The following is a 25,229-nucleotide window of genomic DNA, read 5'->3' on the forward strand; positions in this document are numbered from 1 at the left end:
TCATAAAATTCGTTATAAAAGAACTTCATGCAATATAACAGAATATCTAATAAGCAATGCAGTTTTCAGAGACGTGGAATAGATATCTTTAAAATGTCACCATTTCATTTTTTTTTGTAGATATCTTCAGTGGTAGGTGCAGGAAGATACTGATTTTTATTTTAATGCTGATCATAGCTAGTCAAAAGACTGCACTATTTTTTGAATGAAAATAGATTTGCAGGAAACCTCCCTAAATATTTTGTGATCTTTTTTAAATTTTATTTTTAAAAAAGTAAATGCAAGCTTAGTTATTCATGACTATATTGCATAATTTATGTCCTCCTTCTGTGCATCTCTCTGCCTTTCATTCATTCTGCCTACTTATCTTCCTCCCATCCACTGAAACACCTTATTTAATTATCTTCCTAAGAAATACTCAGATAGTTCAGCTTTTGTTATAACTGTTTCAAAATCTGTTGAGACCATTTACACTAACTTTTGAAGATTGATACAATAAGCTCTATGAGTATGCTGCTGAGAGACCTCCGTGAAGAGATTTGGAGACCATGTACTTTTCATTCATACATGGTACTTTTCCTTCTGAGTCTGCATTGAAGGCATCACTCTGTCTCATGCCTGGGAATTTCATTTTGCTGAACTTTGTCTGTAATTATCTGCATGTCAGACACCCACTGAAGCAAAAAAAAAAAGTTAGGGTCGGAGAAGGTACCTCTCCTTTTCTCCTTGGAATTATGAGACAATTAACTGTGCTGCATGCAATTAGAAACAATGAAAAATAAATGAAATGTATGCAGCCTTTATCAAAAAGATCAAAATACTCCTTCTGTTTTTTTTTCTAACATTAATCAGAGTAGAGCACTTAGTCAAGCAAATATCCAAGGTTATGTATCGGGGTACGGCTGCGGTGTTCATCCTGATTATTATTTCTGCTGAGGTCCCAGGTCCCTTACCACAACTGGAACTATGATGAGAGGTATGTTTATGGAAGGAGCACATAGGTAGTCTGGGATCCTGCTTGGGATGTCAGACTCTTTGGCATTGGTATCACTCAAAAAGTGATACCTGTCTCCTGAGGCTTTGTGTCATACCTGCTTGAAAAACCAGGGGGTGTTAATTTAGGATTATTGGCATTTTTGGATACAGTCATAGTTGCCATCCCCGTGTGCAGCAGGTAGTCTTTCACCTCTGAGCAGACAAAGTTGAGTTCAGACCCTACATGCAGATTGCTCAGAGGTAGGGATCTTTTTCTCCAAAACTATTGAGATTCAGCTCCATGAAGGATGCTTTGCTAGCCTTATGTACCTAGATGCACAGCAAACCTCAACCCTCAGAAAAAGAGCCAAGAGTAGCACTTGCCTCTCTATAATCAGTCGATAAATACCTTGAAAGGGCAGTTTGGCTCTAGTAAGGTCAGGGTTGGACACCTGAGGGACTCAGTTCAGTTCGTGAAGTGCCATGGGATGAATACACATCTGTATACACTGCCAGAGTCAAAGGCATGAATTGTCTGAGGGGCCAGAAGGTTGCCATGAAATGCCATGCTGCATTGTGAGGACAATAATTTGCCCAGCACACTCAGAGTAAAGACAAATAAATGATCCTTTAGGAATCTTTATTTTCTTTTCCGTCCTAGCAGCCATGTGTAAGTTAGTCGCAGCTGAAGGATAAGCCCAACTGATACAAACAAGACTGTAGTTCGATGCAGTAGATCAGCTTTCGGTGTTTCAGTTGCTGAACCAAAATTTCCACAGGCATGTAACGCAAAGGGCTGATTCAGTGCAAACTCATTCCGCCAATTCAACTGCCTTCACAGCCTGAGCCAGTTGTGTACCAGCCACCTTGAAGCTGGATCAGGCGTTGCCTGGCTGCCCCATGCTTAGCAGGATGCTGGATCAGGTGTTGCGTCTCCTCTTCCTGTTCAGATAAAGCTTAAAGCCAGTATAAATGCCGTTGTCTGTCTCCAGCTAACTTAACAGAAATGCAAACTTGAACTTACACCTGATCCACAACGAATTCATCCCACTGAGGAAAACCAGTAGAGCCCAGGTTACATCAGTGCCCATCTGCCAGAGTGGCAGCACTCTGCCTTGGCTTTGCAATCACTCTGCACAGCTGCACAGTTACCATACCAGACAGTATCATATAACCAAATACAGCATCTTCAGTGATCAATACTATGTATAAGCATAAAGCATACATGTGCACATATGTATCTTAAGCAGTATGTACTGGTCACAACTCTTGTAGGCATTTCTGCAAAAGACCTTTCATCTTTAAGTGAGCATCTTCAAATATTGCTTCGCATAAGGAATGCTGGGGATCCTGTCTGTGGTTAATCTGTCTCTTTTTGGTTTGTTTATTATAATCCAGGGCAAATGATACCGGCCTCCTTGCTTTCAAAGACCATTTGCCTGTAACTCAGATAGTCATCACTGACACGAACAGATCAAATTCTGAGGCTGCTTGGAAAATCGGCCCTTTGCGTTGCTATGGAGACAGTGAGTACCAGCTCTTCTCAATTTCCATAGGTACAGAATGTTCCCTCTTTCTTTTTGTTTGGGGGGGGGGGGGGTGTGTCTTTATTTTTTTAATTATTATGATTATTTTTACTTTTATTTTTTAAAATGTATTTATCTGATGAAGGTAGCTCTCCATGTGCAGCTTGCAGCTGCTCTCCTGTGCCAATTAACTATAGAGAAGGGGGTTGTGTTTGCAGGGCAGTTCTGGAACGCTGCTTCCTTCAACACGGAGGCTTCCTACCTGCACTTCCCCACCTTCCACGCCGAGGTCAGCGCAGACATCTCCTTCTTCTTCAAAACTTCCGCTGTCTCTGGGGTATTCTTGGAAAACCTTGGGATTAAAGACTTCATACGAGTTGAAATTAACTGTAAGTTTCACTGCCGAGGAATCTTTGGTGATTTGGCAGGTGCAGGGAGGTGGGAAGGACATATTTTCTTCTGTCTTGAGATGGTTGGAGATGCCTGAAAAGGATAAGGTGGAGACATAAAGAATCATTAATGTAGACTTACCTACCTCTCTTCTCAGTTTCCCTGTACAGCCTTGGTCATTACACTTAATCTTGTTATCGCTAGGTTTATCTTTCGCAAACAAACAGGTGAGTGAATTCACTTTTTCAACACTGATATCAATGTAATTTTTTTTCCCTTTAGAGAAAAAGCTATGGGTTAGGTGTACATGTAGACTGTAATTTTAGTTGGAAGATGAAAAATTTAATACAACCACTCTGATGGTTACCTTTATTTCTGTATCAGTACATACCCAGTCTGATGCAGCCCTAGTGTTTCAGAGGAACTCTTGTGTATGGTACAGCTATGAGGTGACTCTATGAAGAACAGGATGCTAATGCAAGATAAGTCAGTCACAGTTGTAAATAGGCCTTGAATACTTCAAAATCTTGTAAGCGACTGCTGTGTAACTGCTACTCCGTATATAAAGGAAAGTACCAGGGAAATTAATTAGTGAGGTTTTACCTCACTCCTGATGACTTCAAATATTTTTTAGTGACAAAACAATACTGTGGCTTTGACATGAAATATGACTTCTGTATTCCCAATTCTGTCAAGCTTAGGAAAAACAAACTGAATGCTATGCATGTTGTAATATGCTTATAATAACCCCAACATAAAATTTAATAAAACAGGGCCCCAAGGCCCTTTGATTCATTAAACCAATGGTAAATGTCATGGTGCATTATCACAAGGTAATGAAGTATGATTTACTGTTAATTGCACATCAAAGTCCAATTTGGTTGTACTTGAGTGTACTGCATTTCAGTCTTAGGGAAATAGAAGTAAAAATGGCATTTTGAGTAGAACAAATACTGCAAACCGTGAAGAGGATTGTAGTGAAAGCTTTTGTGCGTGTGTTAAATCTTTACTCCTAGAGAAACGAGTTATTTAGAAGTTTGGGAAGGTCTTGTCTTTTAAACTTTAGGCTTCTCATTAGTAGTTTGGTGTTGTGTTTCTTGCTGCCAGATGGAACTTGCAGCCTAAAGGCCTTGTATCAAGGAAGCTCTGCAGACCAGCTGCTTCGAAGGGAAACAGCCTTTTAGCAGATGCAGGGGCTCAGAATAGATCTTTGTCTATCCCTATGGAGTGTTTCCTATCTTAACTGTCTAAGAAGCAGCTTCCAAAACCAGAGCTATCCAATTTGTTGGGTTTGAAATAACAGGGTTTTTATGAATTTTCAATCCACAACCTTCTGGTTGTATGGTCTGCGGACCTTGTTCTTAGCCTTTCTGCTGTATTTAGCATTTTAGAAAGAGGAATAATAATCAGTAGCAGGAATATTAAAAGTTCTGGCCCCCTTCAGGCTTCCAGCAGAGTAAGATGGACTCCTTTATATGGCTGTTTGCAGATTATCATCCTGTTTCTAGGAGCCCTATTATCTCTGGACATTTGTTACATATGCCTCTTTAGTTTTGGATCACCAGTGAACTAGTTTTGCTCATCTGTTTTTTTTTGCTTCTTGGGTCAGGCTTATTCAGGCAAATGAATGCTTGTAGGATTCTCTCCTACCACATGCAGCCAAATTCTGTAATTGTGAAGTACGTACATTTTGAAAGATTCAGTCAGAAAGAGCTCTTTCACCCTTTCTCCTGTCGTGGCATTATTTGTCCAAAACCTTTTGCTGCCATTGTATGACTTTTGTACAGTATTTGGCACTCTTACTTCAAAAAGAGAACTGCTGTTTCTAGATCACTGTAATTGCTATACCAAAAAAAGGATGGGTACCCACAGCCAAGCATAATCACAGCAGAGATCAAAGAGTGAGGCTGCAGGCTTAGATTTATGTATAAGCTGCTGTGCAGGAGATGGGAGGTAAATGATGCTGTACTATTTGCTGACATAAAAGTTAATGGACCCTGTATTTATGCAAGATTTCTTGATGTCAAAACCCCAATTTAATTCAGACCTTCACTTCTTCTTCACATCTGTTTATTCCAGCCCCCAAAGAGATCACCTTCTCCATAGATGTTGGGAATGGCCCCACAAAAGCCACCGTGCAGTCTCCCACACCCCTGAATGACAACCAGTGGCACTACGTGCGAGCGGAGAGGAACCTCAAGCAAACCTCCCTCCAGGTGGACAACCTCCCTAAGAAGGTTCTGGAAGCACCTGCAGAGGGGCACTTCCGCTTGCAGCTCAACAGCCAGCTATTTGTAGGTAAGGACCATATAAGAGTTTCTGTAGATACATACAGTATTTCTATGTCCGTACCTTGGTAATGCTATTGTTTTATCATTGAGCTTGCATATGGTGAAGTAATTCTGCTCTCTCCTCCTCCACTTCTGCACAGGCAACATAAAGTTAACCCAAACTACTGCCTTTACACTCAAAGCGCTAACCATAGTTTAACCATACTATACTAGATGGTGGTTTTAGGGTCTGACATTGCTTGAAACATATTTATTGCTGAAGAATTCATAGTATTTCTTCTTGTGCGGTTCTGGCTGTGTAATTTGCTGTAGGAAATGTGATCTCTCTTTTTAGATGGAATGTAAAAAGCACAAATTTGTCATAGAAGTTTCTGGGGCAAAGCCTGATGACAATATGGTCTTAAAGTCTGTTCCTTCAGGCATGTCTGCCAAGACCCTTATTTGGCCATGGAGTGCATGTGTGAGAGAACTATGAACACAGTCAAAGCAAATACAATTATTTTAACTGACAGTGATATTTCAAAGGGAAAAAAAATTAAAAAAGAAAAAAAAATTAAAAATCTCTGTTTGCATATAGTTTGTTTCCCCATCTCCCTTGCAAATGAAATCTAAATTGGGACCAGCTTGTATTTGAGAATATAATCAGGGATTACCAAGGGACTTCTCCCTTGTCTATATTCAAACACTGTCTTTCTGAGTAATCCGCTCAGTGATGGAGTGGGTTGTAACCTGCTTCTTATTCGGGGTCGCTCAGGTAACTACCAATTCTTTCCTTAAAATGGATTCTCTTACTTAGTTGAAATGCTGTAGCAAACCTCAATCTGTCAATTCATTTTAATAAAGTTTATCTGTGTATCTACACCCTTTGATTTAAGAAGGGTTTGGGGTATTTATTATATGAGCTTTTTATAGTGTTTGTGTGCAGTAATTACTGGGCTCTGTACATAAGGAATGAATCTAATAAATAGATATAGCTGCATCAATGGCTAGGAGTCCTTCCCACACAGCTGTTGATTTATACGTAAAATGATCTCTGATAGACTCAGCCAGCGGAAGTTTCAGTGAAGAACTCACAGAAGGGAGGCTTAACACTCACAGTGCAAGGTTTCTGTCTTCTGGTATGAAGCATGCTGCTGATCGCTTGTTTCTCAAATGCTAATATGATCCTAAGAACATGTTCTACAGGAGGCCAGGCCTGAAGGCAGTGGGGTTGGGCTGCTAGACACCTTAGAAACATCAGAGAAATCTAGCCAAGGTACTGTTTCCATTTAGAAAAAAATTACTGAATTTAATGACTGGATAGACTTTTGCAAATTTTTGGTTGTGTCTTTTTAAAGGAGTAAAAACGATGGATTTATCATAAGTCATCTATATCTACTGCTTACCATCTCACATCTGAAAAGTAGTATCTGCCTATAAGCTTGCTTCTCTGCCTCAGAAAAATAGACAGGTTACCTCCACGAACTTCATGGTGGTTTTGAAGTGACATAATCAATGAATTGCATCATGGAAATTCATGGTACTTAAGGACCACAACAGAGAAATGTGCCAACAGGAACCCTTGTCAGCAAAGACAAATGCAAAGCCTTGCACCTGGAGCAGATTAGCATCATGCATCTATACAAGCTAAGGACTGAGTGGATGGGTAGCAGCTGTGCAGAAAAGGTCAAGTTGCTTTTGGTGGATAAGTGAATCTGTACCTCGTCTAAATATAGCAGGGCTTTGAGGAACAGGTTGGACCAGTTGATCCCTGCAGTGACTTCCAACCTAAATTTTTCTCTGCTTATACTTAATATATACAGTGAACTCTAGGACATAGTTACTTTATCTCAGCCAAGGGGTGAAAAGTTCTCATTGTGCAGTAAATAGATGCATTCAGTTGTCCATCCACACTTTTACTGAACCCTGAACAAAAGGGACTGAAAACCTAATTTTTTAGGAGTGTTTTTTCAGCCCATGCCTTTACCACAGTGAAGGCCAAAACTGTCTGTGACTTCCTGACTTTTCCTCAGAGCAGCAGAAGATATGGAAACCTGGGCAGCCTCCTGATTATGACACTGTTTGTCCCTGGGTGTGCTCCAGGAAAAGGTGGCAGAAGTCCAGCAACACAGAGATGTGGCATTAGTTGTCTCTGCTGAAGGTCTCATTCCGTTCTCTAATAGGAAGCAACTGATTTAATACCTCAGCCATGCAGAGTGAATTTTATCCCATCTGAAAAATAAATGCATTAACAACATTGTAAAAAGGAAAGAAGCATCAGCACATAATATTATTCACTACTCCCCCTATAATCCACAAGATATTTGTTTCTGCAGCGTTCTGCATGCTGACAGTGATTAAGGGGTTTCCAACCTAAATGATTCTATGATTCTATGTGGCAGGCTCCTGTGGTAGCTTTCTCTGTGTGCAGAGTGGAGGGGAGAAATGACTTTTCATTGCCAGTACACTCAAAATCAAACAAGCTTGGATTTTAAAGCAGCCTAAAAGAGTTAGAAAACCGTTTCTCTGGGGCTTTTTTTGTGGGTCTTGGGTATCTGGCTGCTTTAGGCTGCTTTGCAATCTTCAGTCACAGCATGGTTATCCTTACACCTGGCTATGTTTCTTCTGTTAATTAAAAATATTACAGCTGAAGGAGCAAACCCCGAACAAATGTACAGGCTAGATAATATCAACTGCACTGAACTGCCCAGCAACATGCTCATTTGGCATATTACTTGCTTTGAAGGGACAGACAAAAATCATTCCTTCCAATGGACAGTTACTTTCACCATTCAAGATGAGTGACATCCTTTTGGGTGGTGCAGCTGACTCCTGATATATCCCTGTGGTCCTGGAGGAGGTGTGCCATCATCTCTTCTCATGGTGTAGTCTGAGATGAAACTGTCTTATCTAGTGGAGGAGGCATGACCATAACACTCCAGTGTGGGAAGGGGAGGGAAAAGAGTCCTTGCAGACCTCCTTGAGAACAAGGTTTGCAGTCAGACTGGTAACACCAGAGAAGCAAAATACAAAAGCTAAGAAGTTAATTTGATGCATAAAGCCTTGATCAGAAGTTTTTGTGCCTCATTTGGTACATTAAGACTAGCAAAGTTAAGTCCTTCGGTTCCTGGTTTTGTCTTCAGAGCAAAGTGAGGAATTCTTGGGTGAAACTCCTCTGTCTTGTTGTAGACAGTCCAAATGCAACATACTCCAGAGAGAATCAACATCTGAAAAACTTCCTTGGCAAACAGAGAAAAGGAAGGAGAGGAAAAGAAGACACATAATTTGTTTACTGTTACTGTATTTAAAGGAACCTGTAGACACTTCGGAATATTCTGGAGACCAGGAGGAGGAAATAATGCTTGTGTACCCTGACTGCTTTGTACAAATTTCAGTTTGAGACCAACAAGTGTGACTTGGATTTTTTCTGAGGAATACCATAGCAAGTTCTACTTCTGAATAATAATAATTATGATTTTCATGCTCCCATGCCCTTTCCTGTTCTTTGTATATAGTTACATAAAGCAAGAATGCTCCTAATACTTATTCACACTGCTTTAAGCCTCCCTAATCCAGCTCTTACCAACAAAAAGTCCTTTGCTTTTTAAAGCAAATCCTGAATTCATTGATAGAATGTTAATTATTTAGCCAATTGTGTTACCAGGCTACACTATGTGTACTCAGTTGTAAGAATCTTGCCCCCTCCTCTCAGACTTTCTCTTCCTCGCCGCAAGGCTTCTCAGTAAAATTCAGCTGCTTAAATACCTTGCTGAACACAACATGTCTCATTTGACTGTCACTTCCACTCAACAACGAACACCTTTAACCTTGGTGTTTACAGTCCTGAGCTTTATCCTAAAACCTGTTTTCCTGATCAAAACAATTAGGTCACATCCATGAAATTGCCTAGTCACACAGGCCTCTTAGAATAAGAAGAACCTGTGATGCTTAATTTGGGGAAGAGCTTTGTTTGTTTGTTTTCAGGTTTTCTCTGTTTTGCAGGAATGTATTTTCAGATTAGGTCTAGTCATTTGAATGACGCTGCCCAAATAAATGCCCAGCTAATAAACAGATTTGCTTAATTGATACTCTGTGGATCTAGGACCATATAGATGGTCTTTGTTAACCTCTATACTCTCCAGACACTAGAAGAGGAGAAGAGTGAGAAATTTACTTTATATGGCTTTCCAAAGTGCTTTAGAGAGCAAGCAGTAAGAATATGGGTATTCAATAAATATGACATCTGTGGGATAGTTAGCAATAGTTTGTACTCATTCTTTAAATGTTACAGGTGGGATTTGTATGTGTGCAGGGAGAAGAGGCAAGGGAACTGTCATTTATCTTTGTAATATTTGTGATTCCCTCCCATGCAAAAAAAAAAAAAAAAAACCAACAACAGAGTAACCAGTAACCCTAGAGGGAGAAATCACATTTCTACTTATTTGGACATTACTGGAAATTCTGTATGGAATGTTTGGGTTTGGGGCAAAACCTCCAAAGAAAAGGATTGTGTGCACAGTGCAGCAAATGCAGAAGGCCTGATTCTTGTGCTCAGATGACCTTCAAAATAAGTAAGCTAACATTTGCTCACCTCAAAAAAAGAGCTGGTTAAAGAAGGATTTGAAAATATTTGTTTCTCTGAGAAAGGCATCATAAAATTAGCATGAAATAAACTTGTCTCACACATACTATCTATAGTTCAATTACTCTAATTCAAATCCACTATTTTTGCTATTAGTGTACCAGAAAGAAAAATATGCTAGAATAGTATCACAGAACAGTAGGGGTTTGGTGAGATTGCTCTTAATGCTGTTGCTTCATTCTCTTAGTTTGCAGAAGTCTTGCTTTAATTAATTTATGAAAAAACAGATGATCTTCTGTAGGTACTTATCGAAAGATGTAATCTCTTATCTCACGCACTTTGATATAGAACAAACTTCTACAGAAGAATAATTTGGAAAGGTTACTTCATACTGCTTTTGCGAGAGAATCACCAATGAAGCTAGCATTTCAGGGCCTACAAAGGCTGATAACTCATCAACTAGAATTAGGTTTCTTAGCAGCAATCAGAATTGCAGTATCTTCAAAAGCAAAACATTGGCAACTGCCAAACGAAACCTACAATAAGAAAACTGGTGATGTTTTCACAAAGTACTCAAACATTTGTCATTATTATTCTCAGAGACTACCTCTCATGGGAAAAGTGTCTTTGTTGTAATACTGTTAGCTATTTCATTGGGCAGATAAACTAGTTAGCTGGTGGTGACTGAACTGCCTTCTTGCATATATCCATACGGGCCTGGTCTTTAGGAAGAAATGCAGTTATTTTTAACAATTGTAATAAATAACACAACTGTGACCTGAACTCATGTTTCTTGCCTACAACAAATGTTCACATGCAACATCAGGTTGGGCAGTCATGCATAAATTCCGACTCAAGCCATTTTCCTTCAGCCAGCAGGTCTGGTGCTGAACATGATTCATCCCTGCTATCTGGACCCATCAGCATTTGTAACTCACCTGCTGTTGGGATTAGGGTGTTATTTATACTTTGTACTATGGCAACAAATAGAAAAAAGAACATTTTAGGTTTGGGTTTCTCATGTATTAGATGATATGCAGACGTACGATAACAAAGCTAATCTTCTTCCCAAATGAATTTGCAGTTTAAATGCCAGACAGGGCAGTAGATAAGGCAGGAAAGAGAAGAATGACAAGAAGAAAAGTGTCACATACAGCTTTTTAGTCCTTCCGTAAAGATAAATAGACACCTTTAGTTTCCAGGGCTGTCCATCTGTCATCTTTTACCACTGTATGCATTGATGTAATAGATAATATTTTAAAAAATTCATGGATTCATGTTTGTATCTCTGGATTGGACTTCAGGACTTTGATTACTGTGCACACTCACCAAAGAATGAATGTCCTTTTTTCTCTTTTTCAGGGGGAACAGCTTCCAGACAAAAGGGCTTTTTGGGATGCATTCGATCTCTGCATTTAAATGGGCAGAAACTTGACCTTGAAGAGAGAGCTAAAATGACACCTGGTGTTAAACCTGGATGTCCAGGACATTGCAGCAGTTATGGTAACCTGTGCCATAATGGAGGAAAGTGTGTGGAGAAGTATAATGGTTACTCCTGTGACTGTACCAACTCAGCCTACGAAGGACCTTTCTGCAAGGAAGGTGGGCCAAAGTCCCTAGTGGTCTCTGAATTACAGCACAGTTTCATCTTTGTCAGCTTTGTGTCCCCCATGTTACAAGAAGTTCTAATATCAGCTGTCCCTTTAGCATTACTAAGCACTTCTCCTGAGCAGGCTGTAATGCCTCCTTTTGTGGATTTCAGTGATGGCCCCAGAAATTAAAATGCTGATAGTTGTACTATTAAAGTTACCAACTATATCCCACTATGATTCCTGTATTCAATTGCATATAAGTTGGGTAAGTCATTAACAAATAGGGCTGAAATTTTTCATAACAGTTGCCTGCCCATGCCTGAATGTTTAGTTTGCCCGTTTTTAAACTTCATCCACGTTAACAAAATCTTCAGAGCTTTTCTTTACAGAGTTTTGGGGCAATGGTGTGACAAAAAGAGGTAGTCATCTTACGGTTTTTTGCCATTCCTGTGACAACCCATCCAAATTTTAAGAGATTTTAAAAATAAGCATGAAATATTCAGGAGAAAAATGGTTCACATGGTTTGGTCTCTGGTGAATGTGTCCTCACTGAACCTTTCTGGTGGCTCACAGGAGATGTTGCCAAAACCAGAAAAAGGAGCAGGGCAAATAAAGATCCAATGTAGATACAGCATGCTCTTTGGGAGTGGAAGGAACTGGCAAAACTCCTGCTCCATAACAACAAGGTGCAATGTGAGTGTTTTAATTTCCATGGCTGCCCCTCACCTCACAAACGCAGCAGGGTTACTGAGTGGGGCACATCATCTGCCAGTGTAAATCCACTTAGTTGTACCGGAGCTGTGCTCACTAGCAGGAGCTGAGGGTTTGACACCAGTGCCACTAGAGGTGTAACAAATAACCGCACAGTGCCCTGTTAGGGGATGCTGCTGTGGAGGTGGAGCTGCTTTACGGGGGAAAGTACTTGCAGTTGGTCTGTAGCTGAAGATATCACCATCCTGACTTCACTATGCCTCACATTAGAAAAAAATGCTTTTATCACACCTGTATTTCATGGCCAGACTATGCCGTGATTATTGAAGACACAAGTTCTTGGGATCTGAGCATGCACAGGTAGATGTTTTTCTTCTTCTGGAGCTACCAAAGACAGCTTCCCGGACTGGCTTTCTTTGAGTCAATGTGTTGCTTTAATAATGACTTTGTTTAAACAGGAGACTGGAAAGGACAAATATGTTGTCTTTTGCGGGGGCAAGACAAAATACTGCCTTACCTGTCGGCTGTCAGAAGATGGTGAACTGGGCATTTGTTTGGCTGACAGACATTTTGGCCTGTTCCATGTTGTGGAGATCTGATTCCAGCACTTAAATAGCTGAATTTAGAGGCCTGTGCCCATACACTGTCCTTCTCTGTGCCAGACAGACAGACTGTAAGGAAGGACATGCTGCTTGTCCAAACCAAGGAACAGTGATGTCAGCTGGGTCAGGAGCAGTTGTCTGCTTCCAAGACAGTCACCTCATGTCCATGCCTGTCTGGGGGATCTGAAAATGCAGTAACTGAAATTATTCCCTTGGTGTATATCTGCTTTCAGAGGTTTCTGCAGTGTTTGAAGCCGGCACTTCCATTACCTATATTTTCCAAGAACCTTATCCTGTCACAAAAAATGCAAGTACCCCAAGCTCTGCCATTTATGCGGATGCTGTCATGTCCAAGGAAAATATTGCATTTAGCTTTCTCACAGCGCATACTCCAAGCCTTCTGCTGTACATCAACACCTACTTTCATGAATATTTGGCTGTGATCCTCTCCAAGAATGGTAAGTGCTCTTGATTTGCTACCAAAGGGACACCAGTATAACTGTGTTAAGTGTTTTTTTGGGAGAATAATATAGAATTCTGCACTGATTTAAGTTCATTTCTGTGTCTGCAACTTTATCAACTTCATGGTATTCAGCTCATGCAAATGGCCATCACTCTTATTTATATCCCTTTATTTGGCATTCGGTGCCACACTTGCCTATTCAGTCTTTGAATAATCATGTTGTTGGGGCTTAAAATGTGCTTTGACTTTCATTTGGCAAGACCGTACAATAGCAATTCCTTGCTATTTATTCCACACTGAGATTCATTAGGCCTCCAAGATAAGGGAATGAGAAATACCATGAATGTACAAGAGCACTCGGTGCAGAAATATAGTACAGTTTAACCTTTTGCATTGCTCTTCACTGGGTTGTTTCAATGGAGTATGGCTAGCACACCTGAATATTAAAGCGCCAGAAAATGTCAACATTTTCTAGGTTCACTGACCAAAACACGACCTGTAAATCTGTTTTCTGTTAAAAGGCACATGGTGTGGGGAGTTTTTGAAATCATGTAAAGATTTTAGGGGTTTAGTCCCTATGTCTTCTCAGTAAGATTCTGGCTCCTGAGTTCTTGCAGTGCTTTCAGAAAACTCACTCCAGACAAACATCATCCTAGACAAATGGGGATGTTTGAATTATTCAAGAGTTATCAGGCACTGGAGCACTGGAAGTGATGAGTAAGCGTATTGGTGAGTCACTAGCCTGTGGCAGAACAATAGAAAGTTAATGCTATGTGGTTGAATATGTACTTTTGACCCAACGACCCAGACCACTCTGAAAGTGTGTGAATTCCAAAGTAGGTAAGCTTTCAAGTACCATCAAATGAAACTATAAGGGGGAAACAAAAAAAAGAAGTTTTATTCTCTGTATGGGCTTTGCACTGGTTTATCTCCTAGTTATGTCATCATAATACCAGCTAGCATTCAGGCTGGTATGGGATGAGTATCCAAATCCCTGGGAGGAGCAGCTGGGACAGTATCAGTCTGGACCCATCTCCCCTAACCAAAGGTGCAGCAGTGCGGTGGGACTACTACGGAAACCCTCTTTCCTCTCCCACCCAGTCCCAGACTTCCATCTCTGCTTTGCTCTCGGAGGGAAGTGATTATGATTTTCAGAAATATGAATATTCCAATGTGTAGCTCCAGGGTGGCAGAGGTTTGCTCCTGCTGAGGGTGAAACCTTGGAATCTGCTTCTCAGTTACACTTGGGTCTCTTGATGCCACTGAGGCAATCAAAAGTAGCCCTAAAGTGAGTGAAAATGGAATATCAATTTAAAGCACCTTCATTGCTGCCAGAGTAGTGTAAAATGACCTTAGAAACATGAGCCAATTGACTTTTATTGATGGAGTACAATCATAAGCAGGCTATAATTGTGAAGTTCTGGAAGGGGAGACTCTAATGGTGATTGCGAAAGGGGTTGGGATTAGGACACTGGGATCATCTCTTGTAGCAGCTCAGCGGGAGCAGAGATAAGCCTTTCGTTGTGGCTGCACCATCTGCAGGTCTCCCCTTTGGTTCAGATAGAGATAGAAACTCAGTGCTTCTGGAAATTATGTAGAGCAGCTCTCAGCACACTCAGGCAAATGAAACAATGGTGGTTTTCTCAGACTTGTATCTCTATTTACTTGCTTGTAAAATGAAGATAGCAGTAGTTTAGAGGGTTGGTGAGATGTCAGGCTCCAAAACTCTGCACTATGAATGTGCAAAGAATTATTAAGAGAACTAGCTGACCTTGATTAACTCCTGAGCTGACCTTAGTTAACTCCTGAAAGTCACTTTCAGGGTTGGATCTGTGCATGCTACTGTGTCATTTTTTCAAGACAATCATTTCAGCATGTATATTCCTTGCCTTTTGTCCCAAATGTAATAATTTTTTTAAATCTCTTATCCTCTTATTTTTTGGTCTTGTTGGAATTGAAATTATTCCAATGAAAATAATGTTGAGATATGTTACTCTTTCTTCCTCCAAGAGGTTTATGCTTGCCATAAAGTTACTGGACTATGAATAACAATGTCCTTTGTAGCATTAAAAGGGAGCGCGATTCAGTCTCTTATTGGCTCATTTTCAACGAAGCTTGCTGAGTCTGGCAGTGTGTAGTAGGACCTGAGCAGGTCCCTGCTGGATAACTGATAGGCTAAATAAAGGTTAGGCTCCTGGTGAAATGGGAATGGGCATTCTCACTTGAGAGGTGAACAGGAATATTCTTTGCCATAGCCCCAAGACCCTTTCCACTTGTTAAGAAATTATACTGGAACAACCTATGTTAATGCTTCACCTTTTGTAAGTATTTTTCAAGCTACTACTTGTGTATCTTGTTATTTCTTTTTTCTATTAGCCACAAAATAATTAGGCAAATTATTAGTTAATAAGAGTGACAATGAGAAGAATATTTCTGGTACTTCAGACTTCTAGCGTTAAATATTTAACATAAAAGAAGTGAAAGTGTCTGCAAGGGTTATTCGTAGTTAGACTGTATTAAAAGGGGTTTATATGAAAGTGAACTTGTATAGGCAGCTATGGTCTAATGCAGTCAGGTGTGAAATATTACCTGTAAAATCAATTGGGTTTGGTAAAATTAATTTAATCATATTTAATGCCAATACACTTTGTACTGAGAGTCTGTAAAGAAGTTCCTATCATCAGAACATACAGTACGTATTGATTGAGACACTAGAATTGTGGTAGCAAAATGATTCATTTAGAGATCAAACAGGCCAGTGTCAGGTCGGGGAAAGGAAATAAAATCTCCACATGCCCACTTGTGGCTTCACCCATCCAGATCAATGCTGTCCACACACAAGGTCCCTGCAGTGCTTGGAGCCTTAGAGGGCAGGTGGTTCATGAAGGAGATAAAAGTTATGACAGATGTTGGGTACCACCATACGTCAATGTAGAAGACACAACTCTAGACCTATACTGATTACCTCCTTCTATAAAATGAGATGCTCAATAGGATCTAGCAGCTAATATTTCTAGAAATGGTTCCCACCCAAAGAACTTGTCTATATCACAAGGTTGTTCTTGCCTCTGATCAATTGGCTCATGTCCTGGCAGCTTATGGGTAAGTTTTCAAAAGCTGATGTTTTTAAAGATGACTTAGGGATTCTTTCTGCCATTAGTTAATAGTTATGCTTCTAAATCTTTGACAATTGCAGGCAATAACTTAGCATTGTCCTCCCCAGTCTTAATATTGTACCCATGGAGTTTCAAATTACACACGTACATTGATGTGTATGCATTGTATATAGATGGGTATGTGTACATGTATATAGATGGGCATTTATATGTGTATATAGATATATACATATGTGGTATGTAAAGCTCACATAGTCCCATTGATCCCACATCCAAAAGATTAGCAGTACTGTAATACTTGACAGTGCTTTTTTAATATCAGTGCTGCAGAAAATTCAAGTTATAGTGCTCATTACTAAGCTACAGAAAATGGGTAAACATCTCTAATTAGCCTTTTCAGTGGGTCAGTCCACAGAAGGTTTTGATATCATGGGAAGCTACTGCAAAGAAAGTAGTATTTTTTTCTTTCCCAGGCTAAATTTTCACTGTACATTTTTGCATCTACAGAGATTTCAGCAAGTTACCAGTACCTTAGCACTATTATCTTTGTCTTAATCCCTAAAGATAATAATTGATGGGGGAGAAAAGCTGTTGCTGCTTCTCCATGCTCTGTTCTTCCTCCCCCCCTGCAAATAATCAAATATTATATGAATATGATGAAGTATATTGTCTAGAAAATGTTTTCCCAAGTCTTTGATTCTCCATGTTGTTGGCTTCCTCTGTGGAAACAATACAATACCTGATCCAGAAAAACAGCAGATAGCCAGATGGAAGAAAAGAGATAGAATCTCAAACAGTGATTGAAAATTTATCTGTATTTATTATCTGATCTCATAAGAAACTAAACAATTTCAGTATTTTTTTCTTCGTTTCTATCCAGTACCTATTGCCATCACAGTGAGCTCTGTTCTCAAAATCTTTTGTAAAGCAGGACTCTGAAATCGCATAGGAAAGATTAAAGAGAAGGAAAAAACATAGTTAAAAACAAAAGTACAAATGAAAGCAGCTTGAGTAATTCTTCTGTTAAGTTTCTGATACTCAGAAAATAGCAGGACCTAGATCAAGTCCTATCTGCCCTGTCCTATAAGGTCTTGAAATCAGTTGACACATGAAGTAAATGCGAAAAGAAAACAAAATCTGTAATAGAGCTAAGCTGAATTAATACCGTACAAAAAATAAGCAAATGTCATCAGTGAGAAGCTACTGGGTGGGTTGTTGTTTTTTTTTAATAAACTAGAAATCTGCTGTAAGCTCCTCCTGTCTCTAAGTCAGAAGTAGCCTTTCTGTTGAAGACATGTAAATTCTCCTTGCTGTTTCTGCTTTACAAGTCTGTTGAACTGCATTTCCAGCAACTTTTCTCAAGCAAACCCAAAACTATTGTCATTCATTGGAAAGAAAGGTAAAAAATCTAGTTCAATCTTTGAGACAAAGAATCTTTTGATTCCATTCACGCTGTGTGCTCTGGAGTTCAGTGGGGCAAAACTAAAATAATTGTGGAAAACTTACTGAAACACTGAGGTGGGTTTTGGAGGTGATTTTTCTGGTTCTTTAGCTTTACTACCTTGCGGGTTTATGTTTTGGGATGTGGGTACCACGTAGCTAACATAACTGTGGCAGAAAGACCCTCTAGGCTATACTATTGCTAGCACTATTGTCTTTTTTTGAGAGCACCTTCTGGCTTATAGACTTCGAACACCCATTAAACAACCTGCACAATTTATGTGACTGAAGTGGAAAATAGTGCCAAGCTTCAGGTACAGTTATTTTTAACAGATCAGAAGTGCAGAAGACAGCTTTGTTGAGGAGACTAGTTTTCAAGCAACTGTCTGTGAGTGACTGAGGGGCAACCCCAGTCTATTCACAGCCATTACGTGATTTCATATGGCAGATAGGACTATATATCTTCTAAATACAACTTCAAGCAATTGTTGTAGTTGGCCCTGAAAGCTTATGTTATTTACTGAGTGAGGGGCCGGTGAGAGTCTGAGTGGGAATGGTGAATGTAAAAGAAATCTTCCCCATGGCCTGTAAATGGGAAGCTGGCTGTGGCACCGTGAGTAAATAGGGTTGGGATGGCAGAAGATCTCCCAACCAGTGTCCTTATGTAAACAGAGAAACTCCTGTGGGTATAAACAGCTCTGGTGCCTTGGATGATTCTCTGCTTGTAAGCACACATCACAGAAAATAGGAATGCTGCTTAGAGTTCTCAGTTCAAATCCAACACTAAAAATTCTTTGCAGGAAGAGGTGAACTTGGCACCCAAACCCAGCTCTTTTTGTTTGTTTTAGCATATGGCACTAAATCTCTTAAGTATGCAAAACTAACTGGAAAGGAGAAGCGGCGACAACATTCAGCCAAGGACCGGCAGATTTCTTTATCTGCTTTCCAAGAGGAGAGAACTGAAAGATCTGCCTCATTAGCTGAATTCATGGACATGTTTGTACTTATGAAGATTATTTTGCCATACTGAAGGGTCAAGAGATGTTCTAGAGACCCACAAGGGAAAAACAAGGGAACTATAATTGAATTACATTGAGCAGGAAAGGTTGAGCGTGCAATTAATAATTGATCTGTGCTCTGCATGTATATAGACTGACTTTGAACTCACCGGTATCTGGCATAAAACCCCAGACCACTGGCTGCAAATAATCAACTAGGAAGAAGGCACATATTCCCATTTGCTTGGAGGAGGTGTTCATTTCCTAGAGGACATCGGTTCCTAGCTCAATTTTTGCAGTTGAAAAGTCATTTTTGTTGTTGGATATCTGTGGAGCTGTCCTGAAAAGGGTGGGGAGGAAGGACAGAAGGTCGCAAACTTCTATGTTTAAATAGATGCTTGATACATATATGCTCTTCAATAATTCTGAAATTACAGTCTTAGAACTATTTTTGCCAAAATGTTTAGCCCTGAGAATTGATAGTAGCAACTTTTCAGTTATCCTTAAATTGTGAATTATCTGTGTTGTGGACATGAGAGCTGTGTAGTGAGAGCTGTAGCCCAGTAGAACTGCTGGCTCAGGCGTTGCCTTGGAGCACTGTAGCTGTTTCCAAACAGCACAAAGCCCAAGATAATACTACTTGAAAAAACCTGAGTCCAAGGAAACTTTCTTCTCTATCTTGCTCGTAGTGTCCCTATTAGTATGTGGTTTTTTCTCATAACACACAAGTTATGCCGGCTGGGTAATGAAAAGGTGACTTTGTCCTTCTCTGATGAAATTGGGTGTTTACGCCTTAATCCTTACGACTGAGATTTGCCTTCAGGAATCCTAGGTTGAGACCAGGGGAGAAGTCTGGAGCAAGGAAGATGTACACTTGGTGGAAGAGGATCAGATCAGGGAATGCTTAAGCAAACTGGGCATACATAAATCCATGGGCCCTGGCAGGGTGCACCCAGGAGTGCTGAGGGAGCCGACAGATGGCTTTTCAAGGCCAATCAAGAAGCAATGGGCACAAACTGAAACACATGCAGGTCAGGAAACTTTTTTTTACTATGGGGATGACTGAGCACTGACACAACTTGTAGCAAATTATGAAGTCTTCATCCATGGAAATACTCAAAAGCCATCTGAACATGGCCCTGGGCAGCCAGCTCTAAGTGTCCCTGCCTGAGTGGGGGGCAGGGGGTGGATGGCATGACCTCAGAGGTCTCTTCCAACATCAGCCGTTCTATGATTCTGTGACAGATCGCAGAAGTATGATGCATTTGAAGGTGAAGTAGTGAAAGTATATGTATATAAGCACATATTTTGCTGCAGAAAAATTCATCATAATGCTACCATTATATGGTTCTTGTACTAGGATTGTTACTAAGTAAATGTTTCATCCTTCCTCTAATTTTTCCATTAGATGACTTAAGAACATAAGTCAGTTCTTTGTATGCCAATGGTTATGGCTTTTTATGAAACTCAAAGATTTCCCTTGAGAGTTTGCTATAATCAGGAGGGGATCACTGATTAAAGGATCCAACTTCTCCAGTGACAGAGCTGACATAACCTATGAAACAGGCTGTGCTTAGTAGATGGACTTACTGGTCAGAGGAGCAGAACATTTCCCAGAGATTTGTGACCAGCCAGGCAGTGTCTGTAAAGCTCAACACAAACAAGGATCATTAACCTCAGAAAACCATTAACCCACAAATTCTGTGATGTCTTTATTATGAGTCAAGAACAAAAAGGAGGTTTGAGAAGAGAAGCGTATGATTATTCTTCTCTAGTTGTATTTAAAACAGTATTGCTAGCTCTTCTCTTCCACAGACATCATGTAGTGTTCAAATTGATTGCTGCTTTTTTTTTCTGTTCAGTCTGTTTTTTCCATGTTCTTATTCTGAACATTATGGTTATTTGTTAGGTCAGTGTGAAACAAGTCCTTGCTTGAACAGGTATTTGTACTGCCAAAACTCAAACAGGAACAGTTGAAAGATATTAGGAAAAGAACGGAATCTATGAGCCAGGATCTCGGTGAGGGCAGGTTAGTATGAATTCCTCCGGGTATCACAACACAGGATCTCAGTCTTTTCTGCCTGCAAGCTGTTCACACAGTTAGGGAAGATGCATAATTTGCAAAGCCAGGTTGAACTTTTGAGATAAAATTCATAGGATGATACTCTTTATTTCATTCACTGGCTAAAGAATAAAAACTCTTCCTGCCAGCCTGGCTGCTACACTACTCTTAAACGAAAAGTACAGTGTGAGATGAAAGCCAGGTAAGATTCTTCCACATACAAAGGTGAGTAAACCATAGGGCCTACTGAATGTAGCCTACCATGAGTAGGCTAATGGTATCCAGCGTGTGTTAAAAGACAGGAGGAGAGATCTGAGCAGCAGACTGAAGAGTATCATACAGATAGCTTTTGTTAATTAAGGGTCTTGAGGTGACTTTCAAAATTCCACAAAATGTGTAAAAAAGGTACAGATTAAAATTTACCAGAATAAATCTCACCATCAGAAAGCAAGTAATTTCAGGGAGATTTAACTGCATCTGATGCCCTCAGCTCCTTCCTTCATCTTCCACCTTCAGGGGGAAAAAAGATAATTAATGTAGCATCACTTTGTAAAAGAAACAGCAATCAGTTCCTTCACCAGAAAGAAGTAACTAGGAATAAAGCAATAATGATAACGACGTAATATTTTTTTAAATCGCTGAAACCCAGAGGTTTTATGTAATTTTCCAAAGGATGTTGACATTCATCTATTTCACCAACAGATAAACTGTGACACAATGAAGGAAGACAATTTGTCAGCTGTCATCAAGCTGGTAGATCCCAAATTGTGGCAGGGCTCTGTCCATCACCTGCAGGGTACACAAATACACCAGCGTGTATGCTTACCCATAAGCTAACCTGGAGAGACAGTGTTTAGTATTGTCCCACATCCATGAGTTAGTTCTATTCCCGTTTTAGGCCCAGCCACTTCGGCATGGATGTGGGCTGTTTTGTTTAGATGAGTTTCCCTTTAAAATCGCTGGAATAAGCCCTGTCTTTAAGCCACTCGGTATGTGCATGGTAGCTCTATGACTTTGGTCCTCTGGGTCATCTTTTAGACTTGCAACATTTTCTAGCTTTGGAGCAAGAAGCATCTGCCAGTTCCTTTTTAATTGCTGGTCAGCCTATGTTAAGCCAGCTGGCTGCTGGTGGGAATGAGATGTCTACGAATGTTAAACACATTTGTCAGTCATGCGGGAGCTGGCTACACTTGTTGATGTTTAAGTGACATTCTCAATCTGGCTCCAGCTGACTAGCAGGATTGTAAAGTGAACTGAGGTCATGTGCTTCCAGATAGGCTCCTTTAGGGCCTTTTGGGGGTGTGGGTTTTTTCCAAGTTGAAGAAATGCAACATAGAAGTGGTTTTTGTTAGTACAGAATGGCCTGCCTGTAGTTCTTAAGTCCTGAATGTCTCAAGCATTAGAGTGGGAGGCATTCAAGTTGGGGGGATCGACTTTTTTTTTAAACCCTATTAAACAGTGTCACCTAAGCAAATGCAATAGCTGAGTAATCATATCAGCAAACATGTTCAACAGCTTCACCTTTTTGTTTTCTCCATGCAAAACAAATAGCAAGAGTCACCTCTGAAAAATGTGCAAGTACTTCCTTAGTTAAACACCGCTGAACACTGGAGAGATGGGCCCTGTTCATTCAAATCACCAGGGCACTTCCACTGAAGAGTAAATTTACTGAGTAAATATCCCTGGGGAGAAGCTGCTAATTAAGGAGCAGGTTTCTTAGCCAGCTGCTCCTAACCGAGGAAACGGAGATTCATTTTTATGTATCTAGGCTATGAAGAGGGACAGTGTCACGCTGAAGCTGTGCAAGTTGCCAGAGAGGTATTTTGTGGTAGAGATGACTGAAAACTGTCATGTGCTGTTCTGCAATCAGGAATGAGAAAACATTTCCACTATATGAGCTTAAAATTACTTTCTGGGATATTTTTTTTTTCTCATAATAGCAACATCAGTAGCCTCGCTGATATATTCCATCCTTTTTTTAATTGGTGCCTTCCTTAATTATTTTCCCTTTTAGCTATAGCCCAGGTGAGTGTTGAGGGTGGATGCAGTGGTGTAGTTAACACCTTACAGTCTGATGACGGTGACTGCTGGTTTGTGACAGCTGTAAGATGTTCTGTTGTTTCTAAACTCCTTTGTTTCTGCGTGCCTCTGAGGCAATGGGAAATCCACAGGTAGTCCAAGGCCCTTTTCCTGATGCAGTGTTCTGTTATTTTATATGTACACATTTCTTCCAAATCAGAGTTGTCAGCTGCCCTGATTTAAATTATCTTTCCTATTGTTACGTGGTCGTGATAAAGTTGTATGTTTTATGTGTGCCACTCACATGTGCTCCCTGAATGAATCTCAGCTTCTCTGAGCAGTGCAAGGTGTCTTGCCAGCTGGTCCAGCCAGTTTAAGTCATTAGAAAGTGCTGCTGAAGTTGGTGGAGGTGTTTGGTTCAGTCTGGGCTCATTTAAAACCAGCTTCTGTAAATGAAGGTCCTGCAGAGAAGTGTCAGACTCCAAGGACATATTCCCTTGCTTGCTGTTTGGTTCTTGAAGACTAAATGACACCAGACTTGTGGTCCTGGTGACATGTGACAAGAACCTTGCTTATGCATGATGGATTTACAGACCAAGTTCCTGGTATCCAAGTTTTTTGTTTTCTGCAGAGCTGCTTTAACCTTTTTGCCAAATACCTAGTGCTGGGTGAGGTCTTTCAAGCCAGGAAGTCTTTTTCTGAGCTAGAACACTCTCTGTAATATTTTCCCATGCTCCCTTTTCCAGCTGATGATTTTAAAATTGCTATTTTATTTTCAACACAAGCTTTGACAGTCCAGAATGAATATAAAGTTAGTGGGCTTAGGCCACAAAGCCACCAGATGTTTCTGACATTCCACTCAGGCACTGCTGTAGACACAGGCAAAAGAAAGACAACCCTCCTGTTGATGTGTTCAGTCAGAAAAGGGTCTGGACATAGAACATGCAACATCATGGCCAAGGTGTTTCTCATGCTGTTGAGTTTGAGAATATATTTTTGGTCCTAAGGCTGAACATTTTGAAATCTCTAACTAGTTTAATGTCCTTGTTACCACTATACTTAAGAGCTGCTACTACATCTTTCTTGTCCTCAGCAAAAAGACAGAAGCAGTTTGAGAACACCATGCTGTTCCTGTAGCTGCCTGGAAGCTGGTTTTGCTGATGCTGGTCATTAGTGTACTCCTAGCAAGTACTAACCCTGGCCTCCATCGCCACTGAAAGAGTGTCTCTGGAGTGTTTTGTTTCAGGAAATTATCCCCAACCTAGTCACCAGCATGGGATGGCATAAATACTGCCCTTTGGTCTGTTTCCCAGAACCTCTCTCTGCACATGGGGAACCCCTGTTAAAATGTAGCTGTTGACCTCAGTAGAGAGACGTGGTTCATCCCTAAGTCATGGACTACAGTATTGCAGGTTACACACCGAAGACCACAGTAATGTAGCAAGCCAGCTTTGATATTGGTAGTGGTCTCATCACAGTAGCACAGCAGCCCGTGCGGACTCATGTCGCCCAGAAGTGGTGAAAAGAGGCCACGCTGCACTGTGTGACACTGTGGCTATAGTGTGCCTGCTCCCCTCTCGGGCTGTTCTGGAGCCAGCACAGCATATCTGCATGCTGATCTGCAGTCTGCAGAATTTGAAGCTGAAAAAGATGACTATAATAATCAAGTGTGAATCTACTCTTACCTAACACTGCTGAGGTAATATGCACAAAATTATGCTGGTAAAGTTTTCCAGCCTAAGGCCAAAAGCATGATACCTCTTTCTTTCCTTCCCTCCCTCTTTTATGTGCTTAATAGAAATTACCTTCAGCAATTCCACATACATTAGAGAAGGAAGAAAACACAACAGGTAGTGCATTGCTTGAGCATTATGGCACTCCAGGTGTGCATGCTCAGACACGGGGAGCTGAAAAGAGGATGACAGGCATGACTGCAACAAGTCTACCAGAAATTACACTGCTCATGATTAGCGAGAATCCCTATTGTGAGGCAAAAATGATGCAAAATCGAAAGACTAGAGAGCTGGGAGAATAGAGCTGGTTGATGCACATATTTTTATTTGCAGTTAGTGATGCTGGGCTGATGTAGATAGAGAAAGTCAGTGGACCAGATAATGAAAATCCAAAGGATAAAAAAAATTCTTAATAATAATCTTAATTAATAATCCATTTATTTTGCCTGTCAAGTAGCAAAATGGCAATGTAATCTGCTGTACTCTGAAAACAGAAGAAGTTTTGGTACTGAATGCTATCCAGAATCTGCTCTCAGCTATGGTGGTGCAAATTCCAAAACCTCTGGAGAGATGAGCTCATGTTCTTCTGGTTAATATTAATGTAAATCTCCCCCTTGCAAAATGCCAACTTTAATTCAATAGTTTTGAAGAGTAGCCATCCAAAAAAAGTTGCCATTGGAATTTAAAGCAATTTGGTAAAATCAGATGCTATTTACTGATCTCTTCAAAACATTTAAAGTAAAATCGTAC

At 40.3% G+C, this 25,229-nt stretch overlaps 1 protein-coding gene across 1 annotated transcript in view; it reads left to right on the plus strand.

Moving 5' to 3' along the window:
- CNTNAP5 (contactin associated protein family member 5) overlaps positions 1–25,229 on the plus strand; it is a 289,036-nt gene that overhangs the window by 242,605 nt on the left and 21,202 nt on the right. Inside the window, exons 15-19 of the mRNA XM_040604535.1 lie at positions 2,374–2,501; positions 2,720–2,890; positions 4,971–5,189; positions 11,106–11,345; positions 12,882–13,106. Coding sequence (XP_040460469.1) covers positions 2,374–2,501; positions 2,720–2,890; positions 4,971–5,189; positions 11,106–11,345; positions 12,882–13,106 — 983 coding nt within the window. The remainder of the gene's footprint in view (positions 1–2,373; positions 2,502–2,719; positions 2,891–4,970; positions 5,190–11,105; positions 11,346–12,881; positions 13,107–25,229) is intronic.

This window comes from Falco naumanni, chromosome 8 (assembly GCF_017639655.2).
Source record: "Falco naumanni isolate bFalNau1 chromosome 8, bFalNau1.pat, whole genome shotgun sequence".
Taxonomy (NCBI): domain Eukaryota; kingdom Metazoa; phylum Chordata; class Aves; order Falconiformes; family Falconidae; genus Falco; species Falco naumanni.